At 36.4% G+C, this 13,619-nt stretch overlaps 1 protein-coding gene across 2 annotated transcripts in view; it reads right to left on the bottom strand.

Moving 5' to 3' along the window:
• The window catches only part of EPRS1 (glutamyl-prolyl-tRNA synthetase 1), a 56,081-nt gene that overhangs the window by 4,083 nt on the left and 38,379 nt on the right, over positions 1-13,619 (bottom strand). For both annotated transcript variants that reach the window (XM_031438394.2, XM_031438395.2), the window contains 12 exons: positions 11,694-11,927; positions 10,359-10,621; positions 8,550-8,601; positions 7,856-8,065; positions 7,407-7,479; positions 6,602-6,681; positions 6,276-6,377; positions 5,396-5,551; positions 4,723-4,920; positions 3,973-4,146; positions 1,367-1,527; positions 402-480 (listed from right to left, as the gene is read on the bottom strand). In XM_031438394.2, the coding sequence (XP_031294254.1) occupies positions 402-480; positions 1,367-1,527; positions 3,973-4,146; positions 4,723-4,920; positions 5,396-5,551; positions 6,276-6,377; positions 6,602-6,681; positions 7,407-7,479; positions 7,856-8,065; positions 8,550-8,601; positions 10,359-10,621; positions 11,694-11,927 (1,782 nt within the window). The remainder of the gene's footprint in view (positions 1-401; positions 481-1,366; positions 1,528-3,972; positions 4,147-4,722; positions 4,921-5,395; positions 5,552-6,275; positions 6,378-6,601; positions 6,682-7,406; positions 7,480-7,855; positions 8,066-8,549; positions 8,602-10,358; positions 10,622-11,693; positions 11,928-13,619) is intronic.

Genomic DNA, 13,619 nt, shown 5'->3' with positions numbered 1-13,619 from the left:
CTTGAAATGGGACTGCCTTATTTTAGGAATCTGCACATCACATTTCTAAAACTAGAACAATGCTTACTTTAGGAACTTACATCAAACTGAGAAAACAAAATGAAATTTTTCAATAATGAAAATACTAGGCGTCACAGAGAATGAATTTTGGTGAGCCAGCGTAATGAGCGGGAGAAACAGCTTTTACATAATCCGTTCACAGTGTCATTCAAAAATGATTTAATGTTGCAGTGCTTCAGGAAAGCCAGTGGAAAATGAGAGTATGTAATGCTGAATAACATATGATCCTTTTGTGTGACTGGCTTTTAAAAAAAGATTAACATCATGCATAAACTCAATTAGCCTTAAAATACCATTTACTGAAATATGTTTATAGTCAAAACTTTTCAGAAGTCTCTTACCTTCCCAGAATCGAGCTCCTTCTGGAAGTCTTCCATTGTATTAGCCACAACCATATGAGTCTTAAGGTCTTCAGAAGCCCTATCAAGCAATAATTAGAAAAGAATACATATTTTTTTATTAATAATGTGAAAAGTTTTTAAAACACAGCATAACTTAATGAAAAAATAGAACTCAATATGAATCTCAGCTTTGTCACTAGCAGTGACATTCACTACATCTCAGTCCATTCCTGCATTATTGTGAACATTAAAGAATCTGCCAAGTGCACGCAGGTAATAATCACTTTGCTGCCATTAAATCTCCACTGACCAACATTCTAAATCTGGCTTTACCACTTACTACCTATGAGAGTCTGGGTTATTTTTAAACCTCTCTGGTCTTAGTTTTCCCTTCTACAAAACTGGAAAAATACTCGTCTAACTACCATATCAAACTGTGAGACTCAAACACAAAGGCATGAAAACATTTAGGAAAGGAAAAACACATACGTATACACTATTCAATTTATTTCCATAGTGCATTAGTCTTTTATAAGACTGGGGAGCTTTTAATACTCTAGGATCCAGGCCCACTCTACATCAAATTAACATCTCTGGGGAGGGTCCCAAGCACTGGTATTTTTTAAAGCTCCCCAGGTGCTGCTAATGTGTATCCAATAGGTGAGAATCAATGCCTTTGCCCCTCAAATATTATATATCATAAAACCTGGATCTCAAATTAATCCAAATTAGTCCACAGGACAGACAATCCACCACTGAAAACCTAGTAAGGAGCAGAAAGCACACACAAAAAACCAATCATAACACAAGTCAAAAAACACAAAGAGAAAGGAGAACTAAGAACCATGGGAGTTTGGAGGGAAAGATTCCTTCCCACTGGGGCAATGAAAGGATTCCTTGGTACCGATCTCAAGGGCTGAGCAGGACCTGAAGATGAGAGACACAAACAAGCCTGAGAAACGGACCGTGTAAAGAGGGTCACATGGATGTCTTCCAAAACGGCACGCAGTTTAGTCTCAGCCTCATTTTCAGCAACTGTGAGCTTTTCTCCAGTATCTCGTCTGACAGCTACAAACTGACAGCTCTTCATATCACGAGGCCCAACTTCAAGTCTGATGGGAACTCCCTAAAAAACACAAAAAGCCATGCGTGTCTCCAGCTGAATACACAGACATTCCATGGCTTTATCTAATCATGAAAATCCAAAGAACAAAGACAAGCCAATGATTTTAAAAAGTAGGTAATATTCCTGAGATACTACAGAAACCTATCCCAGTAAGAAGGCATCAACCAAAGGAAAAACAGTACCTTCTGAGTGGTTCTGAGCTAAGAGCGAGCTTAATGGGGAAACACGAGGGTAGCTGTGTAGATGAGTGTTCCTAACTTTCCTCACATGACAGCACACGTACAAGATCACACTGGGATGGCACACGGGGGGAAACACAGAAGGCCTCTCAGAGCCAGAGCCACCCTAAGGCCCCCGGCACATCCTTGACTCATTCACGGCACGTGGGGTCCTTTGGTTGGGAAGCCCTAGCTCTGTGGCTCTGCCTTAAACACCAGATAGTGAAGGGTTTGTCAAAGCACAGACTGCTGGGGTCCACCCACTGAGTGTCTTATTGCAGGAGGTACAGGGATGGGGCCTGAGAACACATATTTCTAACAAGTTCTCAAGTGATGCTGAGAATGCTGGTCCTGCAGCTGCATGTTGAGAACCCCTCCCCAGTACCCTCCTCCACAGGTAGTTTTTACAAAGGAGCTCACGGGCCACATACAAGTTTGAACCCTGTGGATATTCAATCCTTGTGAACAAAGCCAAAAGAAAAATTTTAAGTGTTACTCTAGAAAAAAATGATTTATCCCTGGAGAAGACTTATTTTATAAAATAATGAACACTCTGGAATAAAATGCTATATACTATTACATTATTTTGTCTTCCTTTATTCATCCAATGTGTGCATGTGTAGGAAACAGTGTTAAGTGCAATGAGATCTAAAAGATGAGTAAGAAGTAGATCCTGTCCTCAGGAAGCATCATGTTTTGCAGGGTGAATAGGGCATGCATACAAATAATAAAAATCAGTGCAGAGCATCAGAAGTGGGAGATTATCCTCAGCTGGAAGAGAAAAGGAAAGTTACTGGAGAAGGCAAACCTTAATGAGTAAATTCATCAAAACTGAAGAATATTTTATAAAATTACCGATCTTTATTTACAAAAATGTCAATGTCATGAATTACAAAGAAAGGCTGAGGAACTACTCTTGATAAAAGGAGACTTAAAAGACCTGGCGACACAATACAACAGGACTGCACCCTGTACTGGGAAAGGAGATCACAAAGTTAGTCACTATTGAATAAACATGAATCTAGATCTTCCCAAATGTTTTCTTCCCTCAGGTACTCTTGGCATTAAATGTATGATCAGTCCTTTTCACTAGCTAGGGAACTCTCTTTCTTAAGTGTCCTTTAGTTTTAGAACTTGGGTGCTTTGTTTTCTTTCCTAAGTTCTGAAGATTAGGAAGCTGTAGCAGAGTCAACTCTTACTAAGGCGCCTCCCCCACAGAGTACGGGTTCACCAGGGTAAGGAAAAGAAGAGTGACAGAGCAAAGTCAAGTCAGTCCTCGGAGGAGGAAGGGGAAGAGGAGGGACATAGGAGAAAGTATGAACAGCCTTTCCCCCCTTTCCACCCACCTAGTAGCAAGGAGTAAGTTTCTCTTTGGTACCTCAAGCAGGTACAAATGGGTTTAGACAAACTATTACTGGAATTGCACAACCGCTACTTCTAAGTAAGTAAAAACGTTAGGAACCTGACATACATTGATACTGAATATGCCACTGCTGCTGAGCTTCCACGTTTGAAAGCTTGAAGCTGTAGTCTCACTACATCTTCTCATCCATTTCCTATAATGTGATTTTATAAATTCGACTCCTAACTGCTAGTTCTAGTAAGATTCACTGTTTTCATCATAAGAAAAAAAGATCCCAAAGTCTGAGAAAAGGAATTAAGACTATAGATCTTATACTGACTATGTGTAATAAATAAGTTATATTAAAAACACTAAGCCAGAATTTAGACCAGCTTTAAATACACAAAATAAAAATCAACAAGCTGCTGTGAAACAATGTGGTATGAAAAACCAAGTATGAAATTAATCTCTGATTAGCTGTTACAATGACAGCGAGGTGACGCCCATGCACCATAATTCTGATAGTCTTACTGCTTAAATAACTTATTTATTTTATGAACTCCTGACATAAACGTGTTAGTAACAACCACGGGGTTTATTAACCATAAACAAGGTCTTCAAGATCATTTAAAAAAAAAAAATAAGCTTCCACAAAATGATTTTGAATTTAGCAAATATATAAACTTTAGATCCTAATATTACTATGCTTTGAACAGTGTCTGTGTTCAACACTTAGTTTAAGTGAAGATGAAAAGAACACTTAACTATCAAAATAGAGACAAGTAATGAAACAGCCTTATATTTTATAAAAGTATATACCTGCAGAAACAAAATCTAAATCCAAACTGGGAGTGTGGGAGTAAAATACGCAACTGAAGAACTTACCTTGAGCTCCCAGTGATTGAACTTCCAACCTGGTGAGTAGTTATCTCGCAAATCAACTTTAACTCGAATATTAACGCTGAGTAACCGCCTTCGATAATCATTGCATTTTGCAATAAGAGCATCTCTGTCTTCCTCAGAAAGTGCATTTGTAATGCCACAAGGAATAACCACCACCTAGAATCCAGCACAGTATCACAAATTTATACTTAAATTTATATTTAAAAAAAAATCAGCATACAGAAGTAATGAAGTCATATCACCCACGTGGTATCGAGATATACCATGGTATCCAGGTATCCAAAACCTACCAGTGACTGTAAGTCTTAACACAAATCAATCTGTGTGATTTCTAATCTAATAGGTATCTAGCAATTACCTGCATATTGTTGGTTCATGATAAATGCACTTGTGTTTTTCATTTAACCTATTATAAATCATTTCAAAAAATAATTTCTAAAAGTTTTATAAAGTAGGTAAAAAAATTAACTTTTAATTAAAATTTACTTGTATTTTAGATTTCAAAAACTTAATTAAAATTTACTTTTAATTCAAATTAAAACTAGGTAAGAAACAGTAACCCAAATAATACACATAGCTACACAACACTGAGGTCTAGACTGTTTCCTACACTGATTCTGTATCAGCAAAATCTACCTGAATGACATTTAGAAAATCCCACTTCTAAATTTTCTTTACTAGTTATGACTTACATTTTATAAAAGAAATGATAAACAGAAGTATTTTCCTTACCTGAACACAGGCTACACGGGGTGGTAATATTAAGCCCATGTTGTCCCCATGAACCATGGTCATAACACCAATAGTTCGAGTTGTCAGGCCCCAGGAGTTCTGATATGCAAATTGCTTCTCTCCTGGTGTCTTTGGATCTTCAAAAATGATTTCAAACATTTTAGAAAAATTCTGCCCTAAGTGATGTGATGTTGCTCCCTAAAAACAGAGAAACACTCACTTTAATTTTAACGACCTATTATGCTTCTGAATATGATTACTATAAGATCGCAAGCCTTAAAAATGGCACGACACCCATTTATCATCCCTGATTTTTTTACATTAAGTAAGTTTTTTAAGCATAACTGGTACAACAGAGACTAAAATTAGTCCAAAAATATTACAGTAGTGTACTGTTGTGAGCAGCCCCTTATACAGGAGTAACTTTAACTACAAAGGTTAAAAAAAATCCATGCTTTAATATTTAATAATTCAGGATACAAACCTTGACTTAACTGACCTTAGAGACTCACAGGGATGAGACAGATTGGCCTGAAATTACAATATGGCCGAGAAAGCACATGAAGTGCTGGTTTTTTAAGAGGCTACTTGTCTGATGACAGAAGAACCCTGTCAGATCTGCCCACGGGCTACATGTACGGTCCCCTAGGAGCCCCGCGCAGCGGTCTGGTACCTGGATAGCTCTCCCACTAGCAGATATAAACGCTTCTACGGTCGTTGTGTAGTCTCCTCCCGCAAACTTCTCCTTTTCAGTCTTTCTTCCCTTCACAACAGGAATTGCCAGGAGTTCTTCATATACCTGAGCATATAAGTCAAGGATCTGCAAAACCTGTAACAACACTTTAAATGTAAAAGTGTCCCAATTTATGGTATATATTTATTTATTATCGATCTATTAAACTGCACTGCTTAAAACTATGGCGGGAAAAACACTAAAAACAACAAAAATCTTTTTTTATAAAAAGGTCAGTCAGTATGAATTCCTTAAGAAAGACAGTCAACAAAGCAGTGTGCAAAGAAGCTGAATAATTTTTCTAAATGTACATAAATTTAGAATATAAGAGAAATAAGTGCTCATGAAAGATACACAGTAAGCAGGGTGAAAATCTCACGAGGAATAATTAATTTCACCCATGGGATTACAATTCCTTCTTTACACTGAAGTCCAAAACTATTTTCATCTGAAAATTTAGAAGTTTTTTTTTCTTTAAAAAATTTTTTCTTCAACTTTATTGAGGAATAAGTCACATGATACAACAGCTCATTTTCTAATAAAATTTCAACAAGCAATTTCTTAAGTCCGTGTACATTTGAATTGTTTTTTAACAGGTGACACATAACATTTTAAGGAACAAAATAATTTATACCAGGAAATTACCTTTCAATGTCATTTTTAGATCAGACTGAACTTCAGCTTACTTGTTTCCTAAATGACTATTATATAAACAGACAGCACTGCAATACTTATGGCTGGGGAGAGAAAAAAAAAAAAAAAAAAGCACAGCCTGGACAAAGAATTAGAACATACTTAATATGGAAGACAATTTTTATACCTCTTCTGCTGCTTCTTCAAACGTAGCAAACGCACTGTGTCCCTCCTGCCAAAGGAATTCACGAGTGCGCAGGAAAGGCTGAGGATGCTTGAACTCCCAGCGCTGGAAGAGGCAGGAACACAATTTGATCGTTAGCAAGGGCTTTTCAATTTTCAGTAACAACTTTACGTGGTAAGTAATCAGAAATCTAACTGTGATCCAAAATACTTCAAAACTGCTTCCATACTCTCAAACCTCTGAATATAAAAATACAGAAAAAAATGTGTTTTTTTTTTAAAATGAGTAAGAAGAATAATGGAAGACTATGAGAAGAGGCGTGCACCTACCACCACGTTGCACCACTGGTTGAGCCTGATGGGCAGGTCTCTGTGGGACTGCACCCATTTCGCATATGCAGGATACATTACTGAAAAGACACAGTGAAAACACAGGCAGGGTTAGTCACTGAAGGTTTTACTCTTCCTCAAAGGCTGGTTAAACTGGCAACATAATTAATAGGAATTAAAATGTTGTGGTTGTGCCTGTGAATGGTATTTCCAACAAGGTACTCCTAAAATTTCCAAGAGATACTCCTACTTTCTATGTGTAATTTCAGGAAAATCACCTAACCCTTCAGAGATTTTCTTACCTGCAAAATGGAGATAACAATAGCTGTTTCTACTTTCCTAACTATGCCATTGGAAGAATAATACACGATGAAAATGAAATCACTTAGAAACCTATAAAAACCCTACAGGAATCTAAATGTAACATCAAAATGAATAATTTGTAAGTAAATATGGTATAGAACATTAGTGTTTGCAATTTTATAATCAAGTCCAAGACAGAAACTATTGCAAGAATAAAACTCCTTGGAAAGTTCTGAAAAACTATAGCATGAAATTAAAAATGATGCCAAGAGTTAAAAAAAAAAACCACCTTTATCCTAACGATTAAAGAGCTCCACAATCAATACGGTACAGAGAATAAAAGTCAACACCACTTAAATCTGCATTCATCTTTATCAACATTCACTAAACTTTATGTCATCAACAAGGATTATAAGTATCACAAAATAAAAGGTGAGACAACTCTAGAAGCTGTCTCTAATGTTCCACGAGCTTCCTCCCATGCGCCAAGGCCCAGCCTCACCTGTTTCACTGGTAGGACGAACAGCAATTGGTTCTGCCAACTCTGTTTTGCCAGATCTTGTCACCCAAGCAACCTAGGAAGATAAAACCATTTCTCATACATTTTTTAACAACACTTTAGGGAAACAGGACAGATGTAGGCAAATCTCTATTTCAATTTTTTCTGTATCATTTAATACAAGTTAAAATGGTTGCTGCTGTTCACTGTGAAAAATAGGTAGATACTTGTTGTCCTTATAAATGTTTACTAAAAAGTGAGAGCCAGTTAAATTAATGTAATAAAAAGAATCGTAACTTGCCCTGACGAAAGAAACAATTTTTTTTAATGGCTTTACATTTCTCTAAGTTAGCTGTTGTAATTTGCCTTTTAAATTACTATTCAAGTGCAAACTGAAAATACACTTCTGAGTTTATGAGAGAAAACTGCAAAAATAAAGCAGGCTAACTTACCTCAGGGGCAAAGTCGGCAATATGAGTCTTCTCTTTCTCTAATGCGCCTTGAGACACAAACATGGGGAAATAGCAGTTTTCAACGCCAAGTTTCTTAATCTCAGCATCAAAAAAGTCCTTGATGGATTCCCAAATGGAATATGCCCAGGGACGAAGAATATAGCAGCCGCTTACATCATAGTACTCAATCATTTCTGACTTTGTGATGACCTTTTTAAAAGGAAAACATAGTCTCTATGAAGCCTAGGTTGAACCAAAACGATAGCGTAAGTGCCAAGAATATGATAACCAAGCTTCAAATCCAGAGGCTTCCACTGTTGGTGCATCTTCTTAATGTGAGGGTAAAATGGATCGTTCTATGCCGAGCAACACCAGGGCTCTAAATTCTTTAGAAGACTTTAATTCTAATCTTGCTTCTGCTAGTTACTGTTTTGTGACTTTGGACTAATCTCTTTACCTCACCAAAAAAAAAAAAAAAAAAAAAAAAAAATCAAATAATGGCTATCTCACAGGGCTATTTCTCAATTCACTACTTCATGTGAACATGTTTTGAAAACTGTGACATGTTACATGACTGTTCCATATATTATTAAAGGCATTATACATTATTACTTTGTGTCTGGATTTTAGAATCTAAATATAAAGTAGCCTTTGAGGAATTTAAAACATAAAAATCAACTGAACACATACTCACTTGAGAATACCAATCTGCAAGATTTTCTTCTTTTTTTGCCTCAAGACCTAACCTGTAGAAATAAAAGATAAAATATAAATCTCTTCTTCAGCAAATGCTTTTAGGCTGAACGGAAATAAACCTCTAAACTTCAAAATAGATTAGTCTTTCTTCAGTATGAGTTATTTCTATATTTATATCTTTTCTATATTCATTCCCAAGATGTTTTTAAACTAGAAAACAAAAAGTTCAACCATCTCTTAAAAGGTGTTGTGATGCTGTCCACAAAAAAGCTAGGAAAGCTAAGCCTAACAAAAGCTATGATTTTAATGCAGACATTTCTTTTACAAAGTTCTTTATAAGGTAATGTGTTTATAGTAAAGTTAGAACCTATTCACATATTCTCTTACTAAAAAATAAAAGAGATCTTTTGCCAATCTCAATCCAGGTAAAATTAGATCAGCGTCTCACTGAAAGTAACACATAAAAAATAGTAAAAACAACGGCTATGTGTATATACATGTGTGAATATATAAATGTGTATGTATGTATATGTGTTTATATCCTTACATGTTCTGTAAGTTTTTCTTTTAATTGAAGTAAATAAAAGTTGCAGCGACAGATGCTTCCAAAATAAATCTGCAATAAAGAACTATTCTAGACACAACACTCAAAACTAACTATACTTCAAAAGAAAAAAAGAAGTTATATATCAAGAACTATTCTAGACAATGATCCTTCTACTGAAACACCAACAACTATTCAGGAAACTGTGGTCTTATGATCCACACAGAAAAAAATCTATCCATTAGTTATGTTTTATAAAAGATGTATCTTTTCAGTTTGCAAATAAGGCTTTATTGGCTTAAAATCTCAATGTATTTACATTTGAATTCTCTGTTGTTTCACTTTGACACAACTCCACAAAATGCCTGTATGAAACCTGGCCCTTTCACAAACAGTCAGAAGGTAAAAGGTGAGTGAGAAGTCCTATTTTCTTTTCTACTATTCTATAAATCTGATCACCCAGTCAACGGGCAGGAAAAACAACTGTTGCATTATCTTATTTAAGGAGACATTATGCATGTATTCTGTGGGAAATGCAGCAGAATTCGAAATTCAGCTAAACGAATCTAATACCAAAGTGTTTCTAAATAGTAGCTGCTAACCACAGCTTAGCTTACGTTCAGCTTAGGGTGAACCTTGTATAAAGTTCACTCTAACTTTGGGATGGGGATAACAGGGGAATCATGTTATTGAAACATCATCTATTCCACTGTGTTGTCTTTAAACCAGTTTTGTTTTATATTTAACCTGCTGATTTAAAAATCCTACCGAGAATGAAGTTCTCATTTGGCCCCCACAAAAGATTTTCATTTGAAAAATCCGCTGAAGTGCAAAACAACGTGTACGGTTAGGCTAACAATTGTGTTAAAAGGGCAGAAAAAGAGAAAAAAGTGTGTCTTTTTATTTGCTTTTACTTGTGTAAGCAAATGAAACTCTCTCAATGGACAGAGAAACTAGTAACAGTGGTTACCAATTCATTATGGTGGTAGGAGGAACGGGGAAGATGAGAAAGAAACACAGGAGTGAGATTTCACTGAACTTTTTATATTCTCAGATTCCTGAACCAAGCAAATGCATGTGTTACCTATTTAAATAAAGAAACAGAAAATGAACAAAAGCTGACATTATACCTTTAGCATTCTCCAACTTAATGGGATAGTCAAACTCACCAAAATTTGTTAGTTTGTTTGTTTTTAATAATTTAATAGTTGAATTCATCCAAAACTTTGCTTTACGTCAAATGAAGTCCCCACGTTTCATTACCTGGTCTGCTTCTTAGGCCCCTGTCCTTCCCCTGCTCCACTGGATGGCAGCCCACTTCCTTGGCTTTTAGACCAATCTTTCTTTAGGCTATCATTTTGTTTCTGGGGCTTATTCTGCTTTTCACATTTATTCTCTTTTTCTTTCTTTCTCTTATCTTTCTCCTCAGCCCCAATGGCAGAGACAGGCTTATAATCTACTCCCGTCAGAGACTTGTACTGTGCCTTCAGCTGAAGGAGCTCTTGGACAGCTGTATCCACTTGATCCTTTAGTTTAACAAAAGAGGAAGAAGAGAAGATGGTATTTAATTGAAACCACTGTCTAAGCACCAATGTCCAAAGCTTTATAAGTAGATTGGAAAATACTATTAAAGGCAGAAGGGTTATAGGGTAAGGGTGGAGAATGCTAAATATACTAACTACTGAAAGTAAACAAAAGAACATGATAAACAGGGACAGCACTGAAACACAGTGTCTAAACAACAGTACCGTAACTGCACCGCTCAGCAACAATCACTAGCCACACGTGGCTATTTAAATGCAAATTCAAGTAAATAAAAGTTCAGTTCCTTAGTCACAACATCCACATTTCAGCACCTGTGGTTAGTGACCACGGTACTGGAGAGAACTGCTAGAGGGCTCGCCCACCATCTCAGAAGGTTCTATTAGAAAGCACTGAGATACAACACGTACTCTACTGCAGTTTAAGAGCCATTAAATCCATAAGTTGAACATTTTGCAATTATAAAGATGACAGCAATCAAACTTCTATATTACTGGTTAAACTTCAAAACCTGTAGCGACTTACCATTTTCTACACTTATGAATCTTTCAGGGACAGTAAGCATTCTACAGCTTCACTAACTTTAGCCTGAGAATCTGTACTAAAAAAATCCTACTCTTGCAAGGACAATACAACTAGCACAAACTACACCAGAGCTCAAGATAAAACCTCAGATGTGAGCCTGAGAGAGCTTTAGGAGAGTGAGTCAAACAAAGAGTGTGCATCAAGGGCCTGCAGTGAGCCAAACACTCTCGGGTCTAGGTCCCCATTCTCAAGGCTCTTACACACAAGAGAGAAACAGAGAATTTAGCAAACGATTAAAATGTAGTATGTTCAAGTGTTATGTCAGAGAAAGAGTGTCATATGAGAATGCCCAGTCAGCTCCAGCTGGGAGGAGAAAGGATCAATGAAGGCTTCTCTAAAAGGCAAGATGAAGAGTTGAGAACCGACAGACATGAGAAGTTAGCCAGATGTGAGGGAGCGAACATGTTTCAGGCAAAGAAAATAGCCTGCAATGTAAAAAACAAAAACATATGAACATAATATCACACCAACCTTAGAAGCTTTTTCGGCTTTAAGTTTTCGAACTACTTCTCCTTGCAAAGCTACTTTGTCAAAAAGTAGCTTGGCTTCTGGTGTTTCTGGACCACTAGGCTCAGCACTTCTGGTTGGGCTTGAATCTGAACTTTGAGGTGAGGGGGGCTGACCCGGAATGTACTCCTTCCCAGTTTTTTCTTTATACTGAGCTTTCAAGGACAGTAAACATTCTACAGCTTCATTTACTTTAGCCTGAGAGAAAAGAGAAAAAAGGATAAATATTTTATGTTTTCTGAAACTTGTGAAAATTTCAACAATTATTAAAAGTCATTCATTACCACCAAAGTATTCTTGTAAATAATCATGGAGGAACCCAAGCAGAAAGGAGTTAAACCATCAGCCTAAAATAGCAGATCAAAGCTAAAGAAAAGTTAAAAATATAAATATCATAAAGCTATATACAAGTCATAAAAATAAACAAACACACATACACATATAGTACTGTGACCTCTCTACATGTGTAAACAGTCAAATAAATTATAGAACATCCAAGCAAACTGTCAGTTTCCAAGCCCTGGGTCTACATAGTGGAGTCAGAATTTACAAAATCAGAACAAAGATCAACTCAATGGCTCTGCCTACACAAATCCTTATTTTCTTCAGCCTATTAAACAGACACTAAATGCAGCATTGGAAAAATCTATTGTTAGGGCTCAACTAAAGAATAGTTACATCACTCTTAAAAATTTACAATGAAACAAGAGGATTAAGGTTTTAATCAGACATTCACCTAAATATATGAGCTTCTGGTACTTCAATATAATTTTGATGAAAAAGAATGAAACACTCAGCCCAACTGAGACACTTGTGACTTTAGCAGAGAAGACAGCAATGCAGGCAAAGGGCCCAAGTTGGACGCCTTACCTGAATGGTGACACCATGTAACCACAGATTATACTATATACTATACACTATACCACTGGAAAGTCAAGGCATCAAACAAAACAGAAAAAAGTGCCTCTCAATTATCCCATCCAAGTTTTACTGCTACATTCTAACTGTGCCCCAGAGAGTTAAGAACAACCCAACAGAAGCCAGGAAGAATACTAAAATTGGGGTCAGAGGGATGCAGGAAGCACTGGTATACCTTCAAAGAATTTCCATCTATAAAACAGCAAATGACATTTCCTGGTCCAGCTACTTTATGATATAACATTTCGCTGCCTGTTAATGTAGAGTCAGCCACACTAGGCATCTCAGGAAGTAAAGGTAAGAGGAGAAATTGCGAAGAGAAGCCAATAAGTGGTCTGATTTGTACTCCTGACCTGTCTCTTGTTTATGCTGTCTTTAGAACTGAAAGCATTTTCACAGCAAAATCTACCTGTCCTAAGAAAAAGGACATAGTTAATCAGATACGTAACAATCAAGGGAAAAAAAGAAATTTCCATCAGCTAAAAGAAATAAAATGGGAAAAAAGTTGAGGGACTTCCCTGCAACCATTTCTACAAAAAGAGGCTTATCTGAAAGAAGTTCCATTTTACACTATAAGCAGGTATTGACTAGAGTATGAAGGCAGGTGGCACACATTTCACAAAGAAAAAAACCCTTGTTTGGCAAGATTACAATTTTCCAGAAATGTGATGAAGGAGAAAATTAATATGGGCAAACTACTTCATTACTGAATGAAATATTCTAAAAATAGTATAAAATTATATATATCTATATCCTGTCCAATTGGGAAGTGCAACATTCTAGATGACTAAGTAATCTATTCTGGTTATTTTTCAAAACTGAGTGAAACCATTATACTCACTGTGCAGTCTTAACTGATGATTTACAAGGTACCTAAAGATTCTTGAGAGAATTAGAATTATTGATATAAAACATAATCACTATCATTTTACAGCCTGTTTATTCTGTGCCAGACACTAACGCTAAGTGCTT

This window comes from Camelus dromedarius, chromosome 21 (genome assembly GCF_036321535.1).
Source record: "Camelus dromedarius isolate mCamDro1 chromosome 21, mCamDro1.pat, whole genome shotgun sequence".
NCBI classification, from domain to species: Eukaryota; Metazoa; Chordata; class Mammalia; order Artiodactyla; family Camelidae; genus Camelus; species Camelus dromedarius.
This window is presented reverse-complemented; position numbering and strand designations above follow the sequence as displayed.